This window comes from Myodes glareolus, chromosome 24, assembly GCF_982192425.1.
Source record: "Myodes glareolus chromosome 24, mMyoGla1.1, whole genome shotgun sequence".
In the NCBI taxonomy this organism is placed as follows: Eukaryota; Metazoa; Chordata; class Mammalia; order Rodentia; family Cricetidae; genus Myodes; species Myodes glareolus.
The window spans coordinates 6,979,331-7,003,288 of record NC_142049.1 but is presented as its reverse complement, the minus strand read 5'-3'; the positions used below and the strand labels follow the sequence as shown (position 1 = coordinate 7,003,288).

Here is a 23,958-nt window from a genome sequence, read left to right as displayed (position 1 = left end):
ATCCGCTGTAGGTGAGGGGTGCTGATGTGTCTGCCACAGCTGCGTTTCTGAACAAGCAGGATCAAACGTGGGGACTTGGGCAGCTGGCAACTTCAGGGGAAGAAGCTGCAATAGCTGCCGAGAATTCATAACTTGACTTTTTGGCATTGCCTTTTCCTTTGTTAAAAATCTCTGAGTGGGCGGGGTTTGGAGAGAGACAGAAATAGGGCCTCCCAGGCCATGTAGAGGAGAGCTGGAGGCTCCAACCTAACAGTTAATCCGTAGTTGACGCTACTTCTTTCAGATATTGTTTTGTATTTCCTATGAGCCTTTTTATGGAAATGCATGATTAAAAAAAAATACTTAACGGAGTACTACAGTACACCAAGAGAAAAGAGCATAGTGCCTTTTTGAGTTCTGTGACTTACCTGTCAAAGTCTCACCTGTGTGAGGCCCTGTGCCTCCCAAATCCTCAGGAAGGCTCTATTTAAGCCAAGTACGGATGGTGTTGTGTGTTTGTAATCCCAGCATTTAGGAAGCGGAGGAAGGAGAGTCAGGAGTTCGGGATCATCTTGACTACACAGCAAGTTCCAGGCCAGCTAAGACTACACAAAACCTGGTTCAAATAAAAAAAAAAAAGGGAGGTGGGTGGGGAATTTTTACAATAAAACTCCCACCAATTAAGCACCACCAAACGCTAGTCTCAGTGGTCGATATCAGTTAAATTACCACTTAATCCTGACAAAACCCCTGAAGGATAGGTAAGTATCTCATTTTGTAAATGAGTGGCTGAAGAAGCTGGTATATAGCTTGTCCACAGTTGTACAGGGGGAAAAAAGTGAAGCTAAAAAGTGCTACAAGGAATATATGCAAGAAAAGAACACAACTGCTTGTTAAAATTAGTACTTCTGATCCTTTATGGCTGGGGGAGGGGAGGTTCACGAGTTCGAGGTCAACCTAGGCTACATAATGAGACCGTGCCATTAAAAAATTGAGGTAAAAACAGCAGCGCTAGAGGGCTCAGCAGTTAAAAGCACTGGCTGCTCTTCCAGAGGGTCCGAGGTTCAATTCCCAGCACCCACAAGGCGGTTAACAACTGTCTGTAACGGACACCTTCACACAGATTATCTTTAGACGAAACACAAGTCCACATGAAATAAAAATAAATCATATAAAAAACACAGAAGCATTTCTGAGATAGTATTTGGAAGAAAGAACACAGGAGTTGGATGACGACTTGACGCTCCCAAATTCACACCTTTGTCAAGTTTCAGAGCTGGTCTCGCTGAACTTCAATTTTCCTGACGTATAAAACGGAGATATTTACTCCATAGGGCTTTTTTAGGAAAGATTCTGGTAAAGGCGCAGTGATACGCCTAAAATGTTACACAAATTTCAGAAACGTCTTCATTCAGCAACGCACTTGGAGATTTTGATTCACGTAAGCCCGGAAAACGCGAACTAACATTCAAATTCTCTGGACTCGCCTCCCCGGAGGTCAGCGCACGGCACTCTGGGATTTGTAGTCTCGGTGAGCTGCCGGCTCCTCCTTATGCCCTTAGAAGGAGGAAATGAGTGCTGCAAGACCCGGAAGTAGTCGTTCCCGAGCGGCGTGCAGGTTAGGGTGGGAGGGTCAGAGGTCGCCGGGCCAGAATGCGTTCCTGTGTTGCTATGTAGTGGAGGGGCACGTGCCCTCCTGCAAATTCCGGAAGGTTCTTGAGTTCAATTGGGACAGTGGCTGCGGAATTCCTGGTCTCCGGCCTGAGGTGCCCGCTGGTCCAGCAGAGGCGTCGCGGGCGCTGCCATGTTTGGTTGCCTGGTGGCGGGGAGGCTGGTGAGGATGGCTCAGGCGGTGGCACGAAGGGGTCGGCGGCTGAGCCGGGTGGTGGCACGGTGCACGGTTCCAGGGACGCGGGGAAACCCTCTCGTTGTCCCTTTTTTGTTTTGGCCTGGGCGTGTGCGATGGGAGTGGGACGCTTGCCCAACTCTTGTACGCCTTTGAATGGTTGTCAGGATATTACTGCCTATCATCGAGTGCGCATTTTGTTCTATTTACCGGGCTGCATGCTGAAATTGCTCGGTATTTCAGCCTTCCGCGTGGCGTTTGTTTATTTTGACATTTCGCCGTAGCCGTGGTAACTCCCCGCTACTCTCTGCAGCTCAGGAACTTAACGCTCAATAGAAAGTGTCCGTACTCGCTTAAATGGATAATGTCATTTAGAAGGAAAGCTGAGATTTGTAATCTAAAGCTAAGCGTTTTTCAGAGATTTTTTTAAAATTGTCCGGGCAATGAGTTTTTGTCGCGTGTATTTGGAAGGCGCCCTTTTTGAAGTTTACTGACCCAGTTGAAATTTTCCACTCTGTGTCAAATTATGCTTAAAATAATTGGAAGTTAACTAGTAGAAATGATTGGAATTTAAGTGTGGGCCTTATCCGTGATAATTAGAGAAGGATTCCAGTGAAGTGCATCCTTATCAGTCAGAAGATGCACTTGCTTTTCCAGAGCGTTAGAATGAAATGAAATGAGTGCCTGGAATTATTGGGGAAGAATCCAGAGTAAACCTGGCTTGTTAGAAATCATCGGTATTTCCATCCTGAGACTTGACTCCTTTACCTTCAGAGTTCTGTTTCTTTGCTTTGTTTATCCCTGCTTTGTTAAACAACTGTGCTTCACGGATAGCAAGCAGGCAAGCTCTCTACTGCTCTCAGTCCGTTTTCACCAGCTTTAGAGAGTATATTCTGTACAGGCGGCTTTTAGGAAACCACGTGGTTCCGAATAACCAGGGTCTACTAGCTTTAAAAAGCTTGTTTTCTGTCTCTATTTAATGGGAGGCCCCTGTGGAGGTGGGGGAGTGGTAACACTGGTGAACTCCTTTTGGGTCAGCTGGGTCATGGTAGCACAGTCTTTAATCCCAGCACTCAGGCAGAGGCAGGCCTGGTCTGCAGAGTGAGTTCCAGGACAATTAGGGCTGTCCAGATAAACCTCCCTCAGTAAATAAATAAACAAGGTCAGTGTTTGGTCTTCAGAATAAGTGTAGTGATGCAGATTTGTTCTTTTGATGAATAGCCATTACAGTAAAACCAGAAACCTAACAAAACAAAAAATTTTATGTACAACCAGCCTTCACCCCACAGGATCTCATATAGCCCAGGGTGGCTTCCAGCTTGCTACCTAGTGAAGGTTAGCCATGACTTCTCAGATGGACACGCCACCACACCTGGTTAATCACCAGTTCCTGTTCTTCCCAAACATTGTTTTCTTTAGTCTGAAGATTAAATGGTAGAGGTTAATCTTTGCAGCTAGTTCAACAGGATTTGGTTCCTGAGAACCTTTGGTTCCAAAATTTTTTTAAAATCACTTTTAAAAATCATGTTATTATTTTGTTTCATATGCATTTGTGTTTCAAAGCACATGTAATTTTGAGCCAGGAGAGATACTTCAGGCTGGAGAGTCACTGTGAGTCTCTGAGTTCCAGGCCAGCAGGAGGAGGGTGGGGGATGTACACAAGCCAGGACGAGGCCAGCCAGGGTTGCACAGAAATAATCTTGTTTCCAACAAAAATCAGTGTTGATTGATTTGTATTCAGCTCGTGTCTTAACCTCTGTCATACCTCTTACCAGAAGGAAAGTATTGTAATGCAGTATGGCAGGACGGATGTTCGTCACAGCACACGTACTGCAGCAAGGCAGCATCACACAGCCTTGTCCCATTTCAGCTGGGAGTGGTTCTTTTAAGGCAGCTCACAGTGTTCTGTGGCTGTCCTACTGCTGAGAGTGACTGGTGGGAGAAACCCTATAAGCCTTGACCTTGGGTTATAAATAGATTTTAGTGACTGAATTTGCTAATCCAGACTCTTAGAATAATTGAGTATCCATTTTAATTACCTGACCCTCTGCCCTTCAGATTGAGGATAAACGCCTAGGAGTGTTAAATTGAACACACTTCCATTTTTACAAGGTTTTTGTGGTTGGCACAGAGTCTCAGGTATCCCAGGCTACCTCAAATTTGCTATGTAGCTGAGAACGACCCCTCAAGTCCTGGGATAACAGGCATGTGTCACCATGTGCTCATTCTCACAATGTTCTTCAACCCTAGTTACTTGTTTTGTAAGCAGAAATTTGTTAGGGAACTTCTGAGAGAATGTAGCAGTATTTTGAAAAGATTATATTCATTAGATGAGCACTTTAAGACTAAATACATGACTTTGGATTTTCTGTTTATCTGGTGGTTTTGTGTCAGGATGGAGCTGACTGAGTGGTGTGACGCAGACGGCTGCTGGTGACGGTTTGTAGCAGTGCTGGAGGTGGACTGAGCGTCACGTTCCCAAACTAAGACTGCTTTCTTGTTTCCTAGGTGCAAACAGCTGCACAGCAAGTGGCAGAGGATAAATTTGTTTTTGACTTGCCTGATTATGAAAATATCAACCATGTTGTGGTTTTTATGCTGGGAACAATCCCATTTCCTGAGGGGATGGGAGGATCTGTCTACTTTTCCTATCCTGATTCCAATGGGGTGCCAGTATGGCAACTCCTGGGATTTGTCACGAACGGGAAGCCAAGTGCCATCTTCAAAATATCAGGTCTTAAATCTGGTAAGAATACTATTCAAATGGTGTCATAGTTACGCTTTCTTCTAACCAGCATAACATGAAATACAGCTTTTAAGTTCCACCATGTTGTTCTAAGAAACAGTCTATATGATTCTCATGATACAGAAACATCTTGAAAGTGGGAAGTGACAGCTTCCTAGGCACACCGTACTTGTCCTCTGGCCCTGAGGGAAACCACTCTTTATGGTGGATGTTTCTGAGTTCCTGAATATTTTAAATAAAGAAAGGTGGTCTCCCCAGCACCCCCATTTTATAGTATGCATGTTTGTTTTAAATGCAAATAGATAAAAATACAACTATATAGGAAATAAAGTGGGAATTCTTCCTTCATTAAAAATTTGAACTCTCATGGCTCAGTTGGTAGTGCCTGGCCTCAAGTTCGGAAAAGGTCAGATGCGGTGGTCTGTGCTTGTAATTCCAGCAGAGATAGGTGTACCCAGGGGGTTTGCTGGGCAGCCAGCCTAGCCAAACTGGCGAGCTCCAGGCCAGTGAGCAGTCTATGACATAAACAAGTTGGGCAGACTCTAGGAATAACACAGACTACCTCTGGTCTCTACAGACATGCACTCACACATGTACTTGAACATGTTTACCTGAATGCATTCATAGTTCCTTGTGTCTACACATACTTGTGTATGTGAAGATTCACACAGCTCCTTCAGCTTTTATGTTGATCTCTCTGGCATTCCTATCTTGGCTCTGTTAACAATGAGGGACTTAATCTTCACTTTACACTTTGGAGTGTTTTTGACGACGTGTGAAAATGAGCTGTGCTTGGCTCACGTCATTCACACTGATGCTCTGTTTCTCTGAGTCTAGACAGAGGTGTGTGAACCTCTTCAGTGTGTCTCTTATAGAAACACATGTGGAGGCCTGTGAATGCTGGTTTAGGCAGCAGAGATACTGTGTTCACAGACTTAACAAATAGGTGTCTGCTCCGGGAGTTTAACGATAACAGTTGAGTTCTTGTCTGCAGTAGTGGCTCAGTGGTTAAGAGTGCTGACTGCTCTTCCAGAGGACTCCTGTTAGAGTCCATGTGGTACCTCACAACTGTCTGTAACTCCAGTTTCGGTGGACCCAACACCCTAACCAAACATATATGCAGGCAAAACATCAATGCACATAAAATAATAATAAAACAAAAGAAAAGTAAAATGTAGCTGTGTTTGTAAAATAGTCCTCGGGAGAATGGAGTAGTGAGCTCTAGTTGGTTGGGGACGTTTCTGGAGGAGACAGTATTACTGCTCTTGGGAAGAGTTTGTCCAGCCTTTGAGACCTATTGGCATTCTTTTCTAGGAATAGACAAAATATCTCGGCAAAGGGGTAAGAATTTAAGAATACGCTATGCTCAGAATGGCACACGGCAAGAAAGAGTACGTGTATGCTATTAATAGTCAGCAGTTTTTAATGTGCTTGAGGTACCTATTTGCTGATGCTTTACAAAGGTCGTGTACTAGGAATGTAAACAGAATTGACTTGAAAAATTGAAGTTCTGTGAATACTGAATAAGTTGAGTGATTAAGATATGTATACCTGCATAGAAAACACAAAGAAATTTGAGCTGCTATTGTAGTTTTCATTATTACATTTTCTGATGTATACGATATTAGATGAGGTAAATATTCTCATCATCCAGCTTCAAAAATGACCGGTTTATAGATATTAGTTTAAATTCCTGTTCACCTCTCTGTTTTGATACAATTAGAAGCAAGAGTCCTAAATCACAACTAATCTATAAATATGTTAGTATCTTCTTTGAAAGATAAATTTTAAGAACTTTGTCTGTCTGTCTGTCTGTTTGTTTGTCTTGGTTATTCGAGATAGGGTTTCTCTGTGTAGCTTTGGAGCCTATCCCAGAACTCGATCTGTAGACCAGGCTGGCCTTGAACTCAGAGATTCGCCTGCCTCTGACTCTCAAGTGCTGGGATTAAAGGCTTGAAGGCATGCACCACCAACACCACCAACACCCGGCTAAGAACCTTTTTTTTTTTTTTAAAGGCTGAGAATGTGTGTGTACTTCAGTGGTCAGAGCCCTTGCCTCCCAAGTAAAAGGCTCTGGGTTCAAGGCCAAGGACCACAGTGTTGACTTGCCCCACAGAGGGCGTCTTCCCACGCCATGTCACTCCCCTGGAGTTCAGGCTGTGGAACTATGTGCTTGTCCGTCCTGTGGGTAGGGCTGCCTGGCTTACCTCACCTGTTGATGAGAACTCCATTCCCATTGTTCCACACTCTATCCCTTTCCACTTGATATTTGTTCATTTCTTGCTTTTTCCAGCCCCTTGCCGCCTTCTGAGGATTTCTGAAGGTCGTCCTGGGTCACTAGTTTCCCATTCCCTGCCTGGTGCTCTCTCACCTGTGGGCCCTGCTTCTCCCTCACATCCATTCTCTATATCCACGTAGGCACCTACTGACCTGTTTTCTGATGTCTAAACTAAATGTATTTTCTAGAATTATATAAACGATAGCATATGTATGCACTTTTTGGGTAGGTGACTTCTGTAATTGAGTACTATTAATTTTGAAATCTTCTGTATTATAGTATGTATCACTAATTCATTTCTCTTGTTGAATTACAAGCTCTCTTAATAGAATCATGACATCCGAAGCTTAAGTGGTGCGTTCCTACTGCGAACTATTGAATTATTTGGGTATGTTGTGCACTTAGCACACAGTAATGTAAACTGACACATTACCCGGACAGCTCACCGCCAGGTAGCACTGCACTGATGTCAGACACACACTGCGTTTGTTTACCCCCTCCACTTTCCTTTTCACTGTGGAGCCCTGGTTGGCCCGGATCTGACCAGTTGGAACAGATTAGCCCTGAACTCACTGAGATCAACCTGCCTCTGACTCCCAGGACCTGAGAATAATGGTGTGTGCTGCCATGTCAGGCTGTCCATGAATGACTTAGGAACTTTTGGGATATTTCTAGATAATTGGATCATGAAGTCAGTTGCTGAGTAGGTGAAGGCATTGATCTGAACTCAGTTTCTAGGACCCCGGTGGTAGCAGGCGAGAACTGACTCCACCAAGTTGTCCTCTGACCTTTGACCTCAGCACCTATACTGTGGCACAAGTAAAAATTTTTTTCCTTTTTAGTTTTTCGAGACAGGGTTTCTCTGTGTAACAGGCCTAGCTGTCCTGGAACTAGCTCTTGTAGACCCGCTGGCCTCTAACTCACAGAGATCTGCCTGTCTCTGCCTCCTGAGTACTGGGATTAAAGGCCTGCGCCTGGCGTGTATATGCACTTTTGTATGACGTTTGCTTTTGCTTCTTTCGGGTCCACACTGAGGAGTAGAATGGATGGTTAGTGTAGTGCTCAGTACCTTACTGTTGAAGACACCAAATTTTTTTTGGTTTTTCGAGACAAGGTTTTTTTGTAACTTTGGCACCTGTCTTGAAACTAGCTCTTGTACACCAGGCTGGCCTCGAACTCGCAGAGATCTGCCTGCCTCTGCCTCCCGAGTGCTGGGATTAAAGGTGTGCGCCACCACTTCTCGGCTCTCTAAATCTTGCCAGCCCTTGCTGCTAATTAGTATTTTAGTAGTAGTACCTCATTGTGTTTTTAATACACATTTTTGTAATGTCTAGTGATACTGAGAAATCCTTCTCATGTGCCTTTTTTTTTTGTCTTCAAAGACAGGGTTTTTTTGTGTAGCCTTAGCTATCTTGGAAGGTTGCTTTGTACAGCAGGCTGGCCTCTGCCTCTCAAGTGTTGGGATTAAAGGTGTGCACCCCCACCTGGTTCTCTCATTGCCTTTTTGAGGTCTATGGAACTTCCTTGATGAGTGTGCAGATCCTTAGATCTCCCCCACCATCCCTCCCCTCCCCTCCCCCTACCACCATCCATCCCCCAACCACCTCCCTCTCCCCTCTCCTCTCGTTCTCCTTTTCCTTTCCTCCTTAGTCAGAAGGATTTGGCATATACTTTAGGAATATCTTAAACCTGAGACTTTTCTACATCAGCCTCCCAGGTACAGATCACAGGACAGCCCGCTACTTTTAGAAGTTACAAGTTCTCTGCATGAGCTCTTTGTCAGATTTATGGTCTGAAAATACCCCCCCCCCCCGTTTTTGAATACTATTTTCTCTTTGTGGTATGTTTATTTAATAGAAGTTTACATTTTTGGTATAGTCTGTGTGAATTGTTTTTTATTTCTGTCCTGTACAAAGTCGTTTTCTTTTTAATTCTTGGCGAATAGGTATTTTGTTCCAGCACAATGTGTTTAAAAGACAGTGAAGACAGATTGTCCTGTCATTAAGCGTGTTCACTTGATATTTATTTGGGAGGTCTTCCTGCTTTTTGTTTTAAAAGTAAAATATAAACAGTTCTGGTTGTCCTGAAACTAGCTCTGTAGGCCAGGCTGTTCTCAAGCTCACATGTGTACCACCACTGCCTTGCTGGAAATAGATATTTTTATAGTGTTTTTTAAACAATAGAACTTTAGTTGGAAAATGGTGGAAAGATCGGATGAATATATATTATAAAGGGGCTACCAGATTGGCTTATACAAAGGGGCTTGGATACTCTGCCTGTTTTCTACAAAGTTGGACTTTCCACATTTTTTTCAGAGTCCAATAACAGAGGCTATTTCCTTACTTTTGTTTTGACTTAATTTGTTCACTACAGCATTTCACTTGCAGAGTGTCCTGGGAATTTTCCTAGTGGACTACATCTTTCATTTTCTTGGGTCCTCATTCTGGCCGTAGTCTTCTGTTGTGTAGCCCGCTATCTCATTACCATGGAAGATACTCTACAAACTCAAAATCCCTTTTCACATATACCTAGTGTAGCTCTCAAGTTTTATATTAACATTCACAACTGGTTTTTTATTTCTTTAAATGCCATGTCTTGAATTCTGAAAGTAGTTTTAATTTTAAGAATCTTCAGAAAATTTGACACTGCTTCCAGCGTGCAGAGAGTCAACTGAAAACTGGTCCAAGCTAAACATCCGTTAAAACTGTAACCGTGCGGGCTGGTGGCGCACACCTGTAATCCCAGCAGTTGGGAGGCAGAGGCAGGTAGATCTCAGTGAGTCTGAGGCCAGCCTGTCTACAAAATGAGTTCCAGGGCAGCCAGGACTATTACACAGAGAAACCCTGTCTCAAAAAACAAAAACAAAAACCAAACCTGTAAGCAGCTGGGAATGATGAAATGTTGTTTTGGGTTGTGATAAATCAGGAATTCGAGCATGATATTTTTAAAATTCTGATTTAAAATTTTGATTCTGGAAGTAAAAAGTAGCTTTGCCAAAGATAAGTAAGGAATCAGAAAAAAATAAGTCAATAATGTATATTTATCGCTATGTGCATTTGTCTGCCAGAGATGAACGTTTGCAGAGTTCTTGTGGAAGGGTTTGCCGACACCACATGCATATACCGTTCATACACACAAAGCCAATTTCAAACCTTCCTTTTCTCCTTTTACAAATTTAACTATTTGTGAAGTGTCTCAAGAGGCAAGGAGGAAAATAGCACAATGCCTCAGGCAGGGAGCACCCCAATGACTTCTGCAGTGGAGAATTGTGTGGAGAATGGGAAACAGAAGAGGCCAAGATTGGAAGAGCAGGTGGGGGAATAGGACCTTAGGTCAGATGTGAAAACACTTACATAGAGCTTGACAAATTTTACATTGTGTGTGCAGCACTTTTAACGTGTGGTGATGCTTGATAGAATGAGAAGTAGCTGCTCAAATGCCTGTGGCGTAAGAGAAGAAGTATGAGTGAGTTCTGTGGTAGGGTTATAACCATAGACCTTGTTGTCCAGAGTGAGTACTGTGGTAGGGTTATAACCATAGACCTTGTTGTCCAGAGTGAGTTCTGTGGTAGGGTTATAACCATAGACCTTGTTGTCCAGAGTGAGTTCTGTGGTAGGGTTATAACCATAGACCTTGTTGTCCAGAGTGAGTTCTGTGGTAGGGTTATAACCATAGACCTTGTTGTCCAGAGTGAGTTCTGTGGTAGGGTTATAACCATAGACCTTGTTGTCCAGAGTGAGTTCTGTGGTAGGGTTATAACCATAGACCTTGTTGTCCAGAGTGAGTTCTGTGGTAGGGTTATAACCATAGACCTTGTTGTCCAGAGTGAGTACTGTGGTAGGGTTATAACCATAGACCTTGTTGTCCAGAGTGAGTACTGTGGTAGGGTTATAACCATAGACCTTGTTGTCCAGAGTGAGTTCTGTGGTAGGGTTATAACCATAGACCTTGTTGTCCAGAGTGAGTTCTGTGGTAGGGTTATAACCATAGACCTTGTTGTCCAGAGTGAGTACTGTGGTAGGGTTATAACCATAGACCTTGTTGTCCAGAGTGAGTACTGTGGTAGGGTTATAACCATAGACCTTGTTGTCCAGAGTGAGTTCTGTGGTAGGGTTATAACCATAGACCTTGTTGTCCAGAGTGAGTACTGTGGTAGGGTTATAACCATAGACCTTGTTGTCCAGAGTGAGTACTGTGGTAGGGTTATAACCATAGACCTTGTTGTCCAGAGTGAGTACTGTGGTAGGGTTTATAAACCATAGACCTTGTTGTCCAGAGTGAGTACTGTGGTAGGGTTTATAAACCATAGACCTTGTTGTCCAGAGTGAGTACTGTGGTAGGGTTTATAAACCATAGACCTTGTCCAGAGTGAGTACTGTGGTAGGTTTATAACCATAGACCTTGTTGTCGAGAGGATTGTATTTTGTGTTCCAGGCCTTCTGAGTAAATTGGGTACCTTACCCTGTAGTTGAGTTTTCCTTATAATGTTTCGACCAAAGCCTGATGATGAGGTACAATTAGTTTGACATTCGGGTTGTTAAAATATCAGTTCTAGAGGCTGGAGAGGTAGCTCAGTGGTTAAGAGCCCTCACTGATGTACAGAGAACCTGGGTTTAGTTCCCAGCACCTCGGGCAGCTCACAGTTTGTCTCTAACTAGTTCCAGAGGATCTGAAGTTCCGCTCTGGTCTCCATGGCCTTCATGCACACATAGGGTACACACACACGGGCAGTCACTCACTCATACAAATATAAATAAATCTTTACAAAAACCTCACTTGCAATTCTTTCACACTAAGGATTATGTGTATGTGTGATATGAATGTGAGACAAGCTTTCTACCACTGAGTTACGTCCCTAACCCTGCGTCAGAGATTGAAGACTTTGTTTTGAAAGAAGAAGTTAATAAATTACTGGAGAATATAAGAATTGTATAAAGATTCCTTATGTTTTTCCCACATTTATTGTTTTTGCCTTTTGTCGTTATCTAGATAAAAAAGTTACATATGTTTCTTTGTAAGTGTGTGTTGTGCATGTACATGTGTGCCTTGCCACATGTGTGGAGGTTGGGGATTGCTTCTTTCCTTCTACTGTGGAGACCCTGGGGTTGAACTCAGTTTGTCAGTGTGGAGTCAAGTGCATTTACCTGCTGAGCCTTCACTGGCCCTACAGACATTTGCTTTTGTTCTGGAAGTTTCGAGGATGCGTTGTACTTACTGTTCTTTACTCCTGGATGTGTGAGCTTATATTTCATCGGTAGGTCCAAGGCATAATCTTGAAATACACTATAGTCAAGTGTCACGTTAATGCAAGCACAGTACTCTTATTTAATTGGCAGTTTGTTTTAGTTTGTCATCTGTTCCCCAAATGCCTTCTGTAACTGTTCATCGTCCTTCATCTAAGATGCCAGCAGGATCATGCATTGGTACATGTGTTACATGTTACACTTCTAGTCTGCTCTGGAGCAGTTGCTTAACTTTCATACCAATAACATATCTGAGAAAGAAGGCTGGAAATTGTTCTATAAATCTTCATTTGACTTACCATCTCTTTTCTTTCTTCACCTTTTCTCCCCCCTACACTCCACTTTCTTTTTTTCCTTCTCAGTTTTTTTGAGACAGTCTCATTCTGTAGCCCTAGCTGGCCTGGAGCTCCCTTTGTAGACCTGGCTGACCTCCAGCCCATAGATCCACCTGCCTAGTGCTGAGATTACAGGTGCATGACATCACGCCTGGCCCTGATCACTTCCTTATAATTCTGCCCTTTTCTTTTTTTGGCTTGCTGCTGTATTTTAACGAGACTGCTCTTAGCCTTTCCTCTATGTGGTGTAAATGAGTTCTTGTCAATTCAGTCGCCAGAAGGAACACTTATACTCTAGCTTTGTTTGAAAATTGGGTTGAGTTTGTCAGGAAGGGGCAGAAACAGCTCAAGATGCCAGCCACTATTAGTCTGTGTTCATGGGGGGGGGTGGGGGCTGGTGATTCAGAATGGAACCCTCCCACCCGTCCCCACTCACGTCCCTGAGTGTTTTCACTGTGAGGAAGGACTAAACAACCAGAGCGCTCCCCCACGGATTTGGTGGAAACGGGCAGGATCATGAGCTAGGGTGGCTGTGGCTTTGGAGTTGACCTCTGTTTTGTTCTCAGTGTGCATTCTTTTTTGCCATGGGCTCTGTTTTTGTCCCATCCCCCTCGTGTGTGTTTGTGTATGTGTGTGACTGTGTGTGTGGGGCATATGTGCACTTGCCTGTGCTTCGAGGCTAGAGCAGGACTTGAGGTGTCTTTCTTCTTCACTCTTTGTCTCACTGTTGAGAGGCAGGGTCTCTTACTAAACTTGTAACACCGCCTGCTAGAGAGCTCCAGGTGTCTGCCCGTTGGGCCCCATACCCCATGCTGTGGTGTTAGGTACCTACCGCCTTAGGTCTAGTTCAGATCTCCCCTCTGAGCCACGTCTCCAGGTTCATGGTTTTTGTTGGTGGTTGGTTTTATTTTTGAGACATGATCTTATGTAGCCCAGGGTGACCTCAAACTCCCTATGTAGCTAAAGACGGACTTAAACTCCTGTCTCTACCTTCCTAGGGCTAGGAGGAACACAGGTGCACCCTGCCATGCCCAGGTGCCCAGGTGCCCAGGTGCCCTGCTGTGCCGCCCAAACTGGTCCCAAAGCTCAGGGCTCAAGGAATCTTCCTGTGTCAGTCACCTGAGCAGATAGGACTGGTGGTCTGTGCCACCACATCTAGCTCTAGGTATGTGCTTTCGATCAAGCTGTTTTAATCATAGAGAATCCCCATAAAATGGAAATAATAGCTACAATGTAAGTTCTTTTGCAAACATTAATTGTAGTGCTTGCAAAATGCAAGGATATGATATAAGATTTGTAAATGGCACAGTTGGTGCTCAGGAAATGCTTGTTGTCTTCAGAGTTGTGAAATGCCAGTGCCAGCAGAGATATTAAGAAGTCACCAGATAAACTGAATGTGGTGGTGTCCGCACCCCCTTAACCTCAGCATAGCGATGGGAAGAGGAGCAAGGGTTCCAGGCCAGCCTGGGCTACATGAAATGCCTCCAAAAACAAAACCAGAAATCACTCAGATAATGAAACTTGTTCAGAATTGTTCAGTGACAGGGTTGCCCCATAAAGAGTTTAAGCTTGTTGAGAGTAGGAACTATTAATATCTCCTAACGTGGTAGAGTTTAGATATTTCTGTACATACATTTTAAATATCCAAATTCAGATATGTTAAAACATCAAGTATGTTACCATTATGTAAGTTATATATTTGCTGACAATTTTTTTTCTTTTTTTGGTTTTTCAAGACAAAGTTTCTCAGTTTTGGAGCCTGTCCTGGAACTTGCTCTATAGACCAGGCTGGCCTTGAACTCAACAGAGATCCACTGGTCTACCCGTCTCTGCCTCCCCAGTGCCACCACTGCCCACCTGACAATAAAGTTTTATAATACCCTTTTTGAAACTGTTAGTGAAAAATGTATAAATGTATTTTCTTTCTTTTCTTTTTTTTTTCTTGGTTTTTCAAGAGAGGATTTCTCTGTAGCGTTGGAACCTGTCCTGTAACTAGCTCTTGTAGACCAGGCTGACCTCAAACTGACAGAAATCTGCCTGCCGAGTGCAGGGATTAAATGTGTGTGCCACCACTGCCTGACAAAAAAATGTATTTTCTTGTTGTTTTTCTATTAATAAATATGAAGCAGAGATTTTAAATATATATTTCATATATATTAATATATGAAAGATATGTTAATGTTTATTAAAATATATCACATATGTTAATATACTATATATACATATACTTGATTTCAAATCTTTTTTTCCAGCACTGAGAGTGCTGTTGAGATGTTTCATTGTCACATTCAGGCTTCACTGTGGCAGCTGCTTTCCTTTGTCATGAACATTCTCACCTTCTTTGGCTGCTGTGTGCACATGCAGTGTCTGAAATAGTGGACTGGTAGCTTTTTAGTTTTTCTCTTGAGCACTTAATTAGATGACTTATATTTCATGATTTTATCCTTTTATTGACATCTTTGGAAGAACAGAGGGAATCTTTACATATACAACTTTGGGTGTTCTCCTAGGAGATACCCACCTTGGTTTTGAGACAGCGTCTTCCACTGGGACCTGGGTCTCACCAGCTAGGGTAGGTTGGCTGGCTGGTGCTGCGGTTAGAAGTGTGAACTACGTACATGACTTTTGTGTGCATGCTGGGCTTAAATTCAGGTCCCTGTGGTTACTAGGCAAGCAATTTCCCAACTGAGCCATCTCCTCAACCACTTTACTTATATACATTTTAATAGAGTAGAAGCTTATTTTTATCTTGCAGTTACAGAAGTCCAGTGGGTCATTTTTGAAATCTAAGATGTATTTGAGGCTGTGTTTTACTGTTGCAGTATCTCATATTCAATATAGAAATTTAATCAATAAATTATTTTACTTCAGCTCATCACTTATTTTTAACTATGCTAAAAGGAAAAGGGTTGAAATATAAGAAAGATGGAGGAATGACGGAATTGTTCACGACAGAGGTTAGCTAGCTGTTTTGTAAAGGGAGGGGTCCCATAGTAAATGCTTTCTAGACCGCAGGTGGTCTCTATGGCATATCTATCTTTAAACAACTTTAAACGTTTAAGCTGCATTCTTAGGTCCCAGGTCATACAGAAATGGGATGTGAGCCAGATTGACCATTGCACTGACTGTAATCTTCGTACAGCAATTTTCTGTTATGTAATCTTTTTTATTTATTTATTTTTTGAGACAAAGTCTCTCTATGTAGCCCTGGCTGTCCTGGAATTCACTGAATAGTTCAGGCTGGTCTCAAACTCACAGAGATCCAGCTACCTCTTCAGCCCACATGCTGGGACTAAAGGCGTGTGTCACCATGCCCAGCTTCAGTTATGCCATCTTTAAAGGAGACTGTAGACATGATCTTCATGGCCGCCTTTTAGTAAACAAAATCTGGGATTTACACTTTTCAGACTTTGTTCATATAGTATAAGAAAGAAATGAACAGAAGAAGTTTTATAGTTCAACAGATTCAGGGCAAATAAAAGAGAAATGCATTCTAGAAGTTGCTATGGTAGCAGATTCTTAGCTCCCAAGTCTTAGATGATAATCTCCTCAATTGAGTCTCCCCGGGTAAGTATCGACCTCTGAGGACCCAAAGGAAATATGGTATTTTACTCAGCCATTTAAGAACTTATCACACTGTATTTGGTAATATACTATGTGGTGAACATATCCACAGATTCTGAATGTGGGGTTATGTGCAAAGGTAATGGAAGTAAACTAAGATGAAGAAGCCATTAGGTTGCTATGTGAGTTTCTTGTCCACTTGAGCGAAGCGATTTAAGGAAGGAAGCGCTATCCTGCCTGGAAGGCGTGGCAGCAGGAGTCCCATTGTATCCGGTCGGGAAGATGGTGGATGCTTGTGCACAGCCCAGGGCTTCAGCCCATTGACTGATGCTCCACATTCAGGACGGGTGCCCGTTTAGCTTTAAACATTTTCAGTTTGACACGGCCGGCAGCCATCCGAGAGGCCTCTCAGTTGTTAAACTCCTGGATCAGGTTAGGCTGGACGCGTCTGTGAGGGATTGTGTTGACAGTGGTCCCGTTCCCGAGGCCTGTGGTCCCTGGCTGTGAGTGTGAGCCTGAGATAAAGCACAAGTAGTGTTTTCTATGGTTTCTGCTTCCAGCTCCATTTTGAGTTCCTGCCCTAACATCCCTTAATGCTGACTGTAACCTAAAAGTGCAAGCCAAATTTTCCTTCCCTTCTCTAGGTGGCTTTTGATCAGAGTGCTTTATCATGGCAACAGGAAGGAAACTTGAATCATGGGTCTGCCCATTTAGTTAGGCCAGTCTAGGTAATCCCTCACAGTGTGCATGCTTGTTGTCTCTTGGTCCTGTCAAGTTGACAGTCAGGGGAGCTATTGTAAATTTGTCATTCTTGAAGAGTTACTTTATTTTATTTTTTTAAAGATGTATTTATTTATTTTGTATTCAGTGTTCTGCCTGCATGTGTCCCTGCAGGCCAGAAGAGGGCACCAGACCTCATTACAGATGGTTGTGAGCACATGTGGTTGCTGGGAATTGAACTCAGAACCTCTGGAAGAGCAGGCAAAGCTCTTAACCACTGAGCCATCTCTCCAGCCCCTAATTTTATTTTTTATGTTTAAGTTTTATCGTGTATGCCATAGCATGTCAGAGGACAACTCGGAGGCTTCATTGTTCTTTTATTTTGGGGATTCTGTAGATAGAACTCAGGTGTTCTTGGTTCACCCTCTGAACTGTCTTGCTGGTTCTCTTAATTAATTTTTATGTTTTTATTTACTGTCTGTTGGTGTGAGTCCTCCACAGGGTACATATGCAGGTCGGAGGACAACTTGAAGGGTTGGGTTCCAGAGATCAAGCTCAGATCTCCAGTCTTGGCGGCAAGCACCTTTACCCACTGAGCCATCATAGTTGGCCATTCTTAATAAAGTTTACAAATGTAAAAATGAGAGTGTCTTGCATATTGTGGCTAGAGAAAATGATCTTTCCTTCAGCCAGTTCTGAGCCTCTGAAGGTTTCAGAGTTTCAAGCTTTGAAGCGTGCACTTGGCGGTGTCGCGCAGAAAAGGAAGAGGGTATGGCCATGGACAACCGCTCAGAGACCTGGTTTATGTATATATTACCCTATGTTGTGTGGCTGTTCCTGGGGAGATGTGTTTGAGCGGCGTTCATGCTGAAGTCCAGCTGGCCCGAGTTTCCTTTCCGATGAGCTTTATCAGTAGAGTCACAGGGAGCCTTCAGGTCCACGGCAGCTGTCACAGGGAGCAGAACAGGGACACTGAAGTGAGACTTGAGACATCCCAGTTATCAGAATCACAAAGGAAAACTAATATTCTCAACGTGTTCAATCAGGGAACATCCTCACGTCAGTCTGAAATTTCGCACTTGTGAATGTCTTCCAGGCGAAGGAAGCCAGCACCCGTTTGGAGCCATGAACATTGTGCGGACCCCGTCTGTGGCTCAGATTGGCATTTCCGTGGAGCTGTTGGACAGTCTGGCTCAGCAGACTCCTGTGGGCAGCGCTGCTGTGTCCTCAGTTGACTCCTTCACTCAGGTAGAGCACAGAGGCTTTACTCCTTTTCTGCCTTCTCCCCTGTTCCAGTGTAGAGACAAATTGTTTATCCTTATGGTATTTAAGATAATGTTTGTGAAGTAACCAAAGCTGGGTATCACATCTGTGGTGTGCCTTCTTCCTTGTGTAAGCATACTTGAGAGCTGATGTCTTAGCAGATTTCAAGTATATTTTCAATATTGTACATAAACTTTGTACGCTTTGACCAGCACCTCCTGTCTCCCCTAGCTCCCCACAGCCACCATTCTCCTGTCTGCTTCTGTGAGTTCATAAGCTTTTTGAGCTTTTAAATAAAGCAATTGTACTTTTATTGAACATTTGATTTTGGAGTATTTTAAGTACATGAAGTACAGAGAATTAGTTAGGTATTCTACAGATTTTTATTACATACTTATTCAGTGTCAAGCATTTTTAAAGTACAAATAGATACAAAAAAGTCGGTAAAATAAAGTAACCCCTGAGCTTGTAGACTTTTAAGCCCCCTGCTCCCCAGTTTGTTATATTCTCTTATCTACTGATTTCTGTGTTTCTCCCTTCTCTTTGGCATATATTTTTGTTTCCAGTTCTAATTGGAGCCCAGAGTCTGCAAGTATAAATGATATTACTTGATATTCTTCTTGAGCCATTCTTTTTCAAATTCTCTCTCCTTTTTCCCCCTTTTTTTGAGACAGAGATTCTACGTGTAGTCCTACTTGTCCTGAATCTAGCTCATGCTGGCTTTGAACTCACAGAGATCCACTTGCCTCTGCCTCCTGAGTGTTGGGCTAAAAGGTGTGCCCCACCACCACCCAGCTTTGCTTTTTCTTTTTTTAAAATTTTTTTTTCCCTATGGGAATTGGTTATTTGGGCTTCTTATGTAATCTCTTTGGATTTTTTTCTTTTCCAGTTGGTATAGAAGTGCTTTTATTCTTCTATGTTGAATTTCTTTTTCCCTCCTGGCCCGTTGTTTTACAAATTCCCCCTCCCAGTGTGGTAACACCGTTGTCCTGTATCACATCACATATACTCAAGGATGTCCTGGACTCCTTTCCTTCAGGTAGTCTATTTGCCTGCCTCTTTGCACAAAGTTTTGTTTTCTTTTTTTGTTGTTTTGAGACAAGGTCTCACTATGTAGTCCTGACTGGCCTGGAAATCCCTGTGTAGACCAGGCTGGCTTTGAACCGCAGAGCTCCACCTTAATGTGCTTCCTGAGTGCTGGGATTAAAGGTGTGTGCACCACTGCCTGCCAGTTAAGTCTTAATGTCCAATAATGGTACAGGCTCCTTCTCATCATCAGAATAGGCCTAGGTATTGTTCCTAATAATTTGTTTTTGTCTTTGTTTTGTTTTTTTGTTTTTTTTTGAGACAGAGTTTCTCTGTAGCTATGGAGCCTCTCCTGGAACTCACTCTGTAGACCAGACTGGCCTCGAACTCACAGAGATCTGCCTGCCTCTGCCTCCCGAGTGCTGGGATCAAAGGCGTGTGCCACCACTGCTTGGCTGTAGCTTTTCTAATGATACTTAAGCTTTTTTTTTATTAAAGTATCTGTTTATTTATTTATTTTTTATACAAGTGTTCTGTCTGCGTGTATTCCTGCATTCCAGAAGAGGGCATCCAATCCCATTGTAGATGGTTGTGAGCCACCATGTGGGTGCTGGGAATTGAACCTGGGACCTCTGGAAGAGCACCCAGTGCTCTTAGCTGCTGAGTTCTCTCTTCAGCTCAGTAGTTAAGCTTTTATAGTTCTGTCAAGCTCCAGACCTCGTAGAGGTGGTGGTTGGAGGAGAGTGTGTGTTAGAGGGCATGCAGACATTGATGTGAAAGAGGTTTGAAGGAAAATTTTCCCTTCATTCCTGCAGACCAAATCACAGCACAATGACATAAGCCTTCCTCACCAGACTGTCTTAGATCTTACTCAGTTCCGCTATGCACTATAAATGCAGAGCCCCTGTCTCTAGCACTGGCTGGCCTGAACTGTGTAGACCAAGTTGGCCTGGAACTGATAGAAATCTGTCTGCCGCTGCCTCTTAAGTGCTGAATTAAAAGTATGTGCTACCACACCTGGCTGTCATAGAGCTTATATTCCTTAGAACCAAGTTAATACAGGAATACTTTTAATAAAACTATTGAGGCCTAAACTGAATATTTCATGTAATTCACTAACATTAGTTATTAACTTTTCAGTTCACACAGAAGATGTTGGACAACTTCTACAATTTTGCTTCATCGTTTGCTCTCTCTCAGGCCCAGATGACACCAAATCCTTCTGAAATGTTCATCCCAGCAAATGTGGTTCTGAAATGGTATGGGACAGTTTCAATCTCTAGTGTAAGGCTTTAGTAACTGTGTATATATTGTCTGTGACTGTCTTTCATCTTTGAGAGGTAAACAAATGTGTTTCTGAAATGGTATGGGACAGTTTCAATCTCTAGTAGTAAGACTTTAGTGACTATGTATATATTGTTTGTGACTGTCTTTCATCTTTGAGAGGTAAACATAGTCTTTTATTGTGGATATCAACATATGTTAATATATTGCATATCAATATTATTTGTTCTGTAGTGTTCAGATCTGGAATAATTCATACCCTAAATACCCTGTCATGTGTAGGAGTGCTTGCTGCTCTGCCAGAGGACCAGGGCGCCAGTTCCCAGTGCTCACAGCCAACTGTGACTCCAGTTTCAGAGGAGCTGATGTCCTCTTTGGGCCCAGTAGATAACACACACCTGGTACAAATGCATGCATACAGGCAGAATGCTCTTACAAGTAAATTAAAAATAACTCAAAAACATTAACAGACAAAATTGAAAGTCAGCATACCAGGCATCACTGCACTGTGAACATATGACTATTAGATATTTTTCTTTGACTTACTATGTTTTGTAAGAATTTCTTTTCACTTTGAATGTCCAGTGGGAAGCTGTTCAGGAAGCTTTATAGGAGATGGTACTTTGCTCTAGCAAGGGGCTCCTGGGTATACTGGGTTTGTGTTTTTTGCCCCAATGCTGTGGCTTTGAGCAAACTGCTTTCATGGATCTGCGTCTCTTCAGTCTCTGCAGTGACTCCTTTCCTTGACTTTCTAGCATCTGATCATCTGTCGTCGATTGAGGAGGTCGAGGTGGTCGAGAGCTGTCAGTTCGTCTCAGCCTCGGTCACTGTTCTTGCTTTTATAGTGATAACTTCCAGAGTTGCTTTCTACTTTTTGTTTTGTTTTGTTTTTTGAGACAGGGTTTCTCTGTAGCTTTGGAACCTGTCCTGGAACTAGGTCTTGTAGACCAGGCTGGCCTCGAACTCACAGAAATGAGTTCTGGTCAACTCACTCTGTGAGTTCGATGCCAGCCTGATCTACTTTCTACTTTTTTTACCATAGTTTTTTGATTTTTTTTCCATTTGAAATGACATAAAGTTATTTTTGATAAAAGTTTTTTGATAAAAGCTATGAAATTGTGATGGAAATGTTCTGATATAAATCCGGATTTTCTTTTCTAGGTATGAAAACTTTCAGAGACGACTGGCACAGAACCCTCTCTTTTGGAAAACATAATTTGAATAAAATAATTTATCGTGTCATTTAAAAGCATGAAGTCAAAGGGGTCATGAAGTCTACCTTTCAAAACTGCTCAGTGACTATGAAACTTACCCAAAACCCCGATAAACATTAGAAACACCGAGCGAGGAGAATGTTCAATATTGATTACTTTCCCTTAGAAGTGTGAAATACTTCTTGGAGCAAACGTTTTGTATCGACTGTTATTCATTTCTTAAAATAAAACCTACTCACAGTAGTAGTATTTGAAATGCCATTGCATGTGTAACCTTGTGTTCGTCACACAGTGTTTTGCTAGAGTAGCTAACTTGGTTGGTGGGTTTAAGAGTCTCGTGTGCCCCAGCATAGCCAGAAGCAAATGATTACGAGCTTGATTCACTGTAAAGTTCACTTTAAGTCAACTGTTTCACAAGTAGTTTTGAAAAATGTGTTTGAAGATGGTAAAATTATGCCGGGTGGTGGTGGCGCATGCCTTTAATCCCAGCACTTGAGAGGCAGAGGCAGGCTGATCTCTGTGAGTTCGAGGCCAGCCTGGTCTACAAGAGCTAGTTCGAGGACAGTCACCAAAGCTACAGAGGGAAACCCTGTCTCAAAAAAAAAAAAAAAAAAAAAAAAAAAAAGAAAGAAAGAAAGAAAAAAGAGGGAAAATTATCTTCAGGGAGCGCGTATGTGTGTGTGTGTGTGTGTGTGTGTGTGTGTGTGTTGGTTTGGAGACAGGGTCTCGTGTGGCCCATGATACTCTCAGAATGCCCTTGAGCTCCTGAGGCCCAGCCCCTGACTCCCGAGTGCTGGCATTACAAGGGTACACCACCACTTTGGTTTCATGGAGTATTTCTTAAGATTAGCAAATTTGTTGTTTTTCAATCAAGAAAGGTTGGTTGTCAGTTTTTATATCTTCAGATTGATGTACTTTTTTATTTAATAAAATTTCTATGTTTAATACCAGTGAACTTTTATTGAATACTTTTAGCACTGGTAGGTGATTGTATATAGAATGTACCTTAGTATACGAAGACAGAGCTTTTTGTCTTTTTGTCTCATTTTTGTCTGCAGTTTTCATACTGGAGACACACATTGGCTGAAGACTGCCAAGACCTCCTCTGTAATCAAAGCTGGATATATTAGCTCGCTCAGTGAGGGAGCATGTCCAGCGGAGGAGCCCCGGGGTCCCTATGTAAGAAGGGGACACAACAGTTTTGCAGCCTTGAGTTAATTTTGTTCTGTTTTGACAGATAATTCTAAAAAAATTGGAAAATAGCCCGCTAATGATACAGTGTCTTTTGTCTTTAAAAGGTGAAAGATAGGTGGTCTGTATTACTGGTGTCTTTAGCAGTATGAGCCTGTGCAGATTTATGTGTGAGATCAGTTTGCCGTCTTTTGAAACAAGGATCTAGTTGAGCTGCTCCCCTGCAACGCTGCTCTTTGGTAATTTCTTGTCAGAGTTTGGAAGACTTTGCATATGGTGACTTTTTTTCCCCCCCAAGTTATTCTTTATTCTGGCTTTCTCCAGCCAGAAGCCTCGTTCCTGAGCTATGTGTACAGTGATTGTGCTCGATCCTTGCTAATAAATGATTGTTAGCCGTGTACCTCAACAGTGAGTGGCTGCTGCCGCCAACTGCTCGACAGAAAATACTAACCGATTTCAAGATGGTTGACAGAGGGATTGTTCCACGGTATATGTGTGGCCAGGGCCCTGGATTCCCTAAGCTGCAGAACTAACCAAAGCTCAAGTGAGTCTGTTCCAGTCATGTAGCCACTCGTTCTCACCTAGGCAAAATCGGTCTGGGACTGGGGAGACGGTTCAGTGGTTAGCACTGCTGTTCCTAACACTCACGCAGTAGCCACAGGTGTCTGTAAACTCCAGTTCCAGGGGGTCTGATGCCTTTTGTCCCCCAAGGATGCCAGATGTGCATGTTGTGCAGACCTACGTGCAGGCAAAACACCCGTGTGTATTAAAGCAATTTTTTTTCTTTAAATCTCTTCTGCCTAATCAGTGATTTGGTAGAGGTACAAGTTGTTAACACAAACTTTTCCTTTCCAGGACATGGAAGACTGCAGCTGTCTGGCAGTCCTGCCTGGGTCAGTTCAGTTCAACTAGTTGGTTGGGCTTTCAGGGCAGATGGCGAGAATTAGATTTTGGACGACCTTTTCTACTTGAGTTAATCTTGCTCTCGCAATAGGGTTTTGCAGAGCACGGGCAAAGCAAGTTAGTTTTCGTTTCCGAGAACTCGATGTGGCACGTGCTCCTGGCATGTTGGGAATGCGCAGCTTTCCCCAGGAAACAAGAAAGAAGAGAAGAAAGTTAAGTATCTGAATGATTTAAAAAAATTACTCTGGGGGCTGGAGAGATGGCTCAGTGGTTAAGAGCATTGCCTTCTCTTCCAAAGGTCCTGAGTTCAATTCCCAGCAACCACATGGTGGCTCACAACCATCTTTAATGAGGTCTGGTGCCCTC

General features: G+C 42.9%; 1 protein-coding gene across 2 annotated transcripts; it reads left to right on the top strand.

The window, feature by feature from the left end:
• The first annotated feature begins 1,585 nt into the window (after positions 1-1,585).
• Positions 1,586-21,759, top strand: Hikeshi (heat shock protein nuclear import factor hikeshi). Of its 2 annotated transcripts, XM_048435137.3 has the most exons (5): positions 1,586-1,813; positions 4,334-4,571; positions 17,808-17,959; positions 20,141-20,259; positions 21,446-21,759. In XM_048435137.3, exons 1-5 carry the CDS (start codon positions 1,784-1,786, stop codon positions 21,498-21,500), a joined length of 594 nt encoding a protein of 197 aa, XP_048291094.2. In that variant the 5' UTR covers positions 1,586-1,783; the 3' UTR covers positions 21,501-21,759. The 2 variants fall into 2 exon arrangements, with proteins under 2 accessions (XP_048291094.2, XP_048291095.1); XM_048435138.3 differs by lacking the exon at positions 4,334-4,571 and having other exon boundaries at positions 1,588-1,813.
• The last annotated feature ends 2,199 nt before the right edge of the window (positions 21,760-23,958 follow it).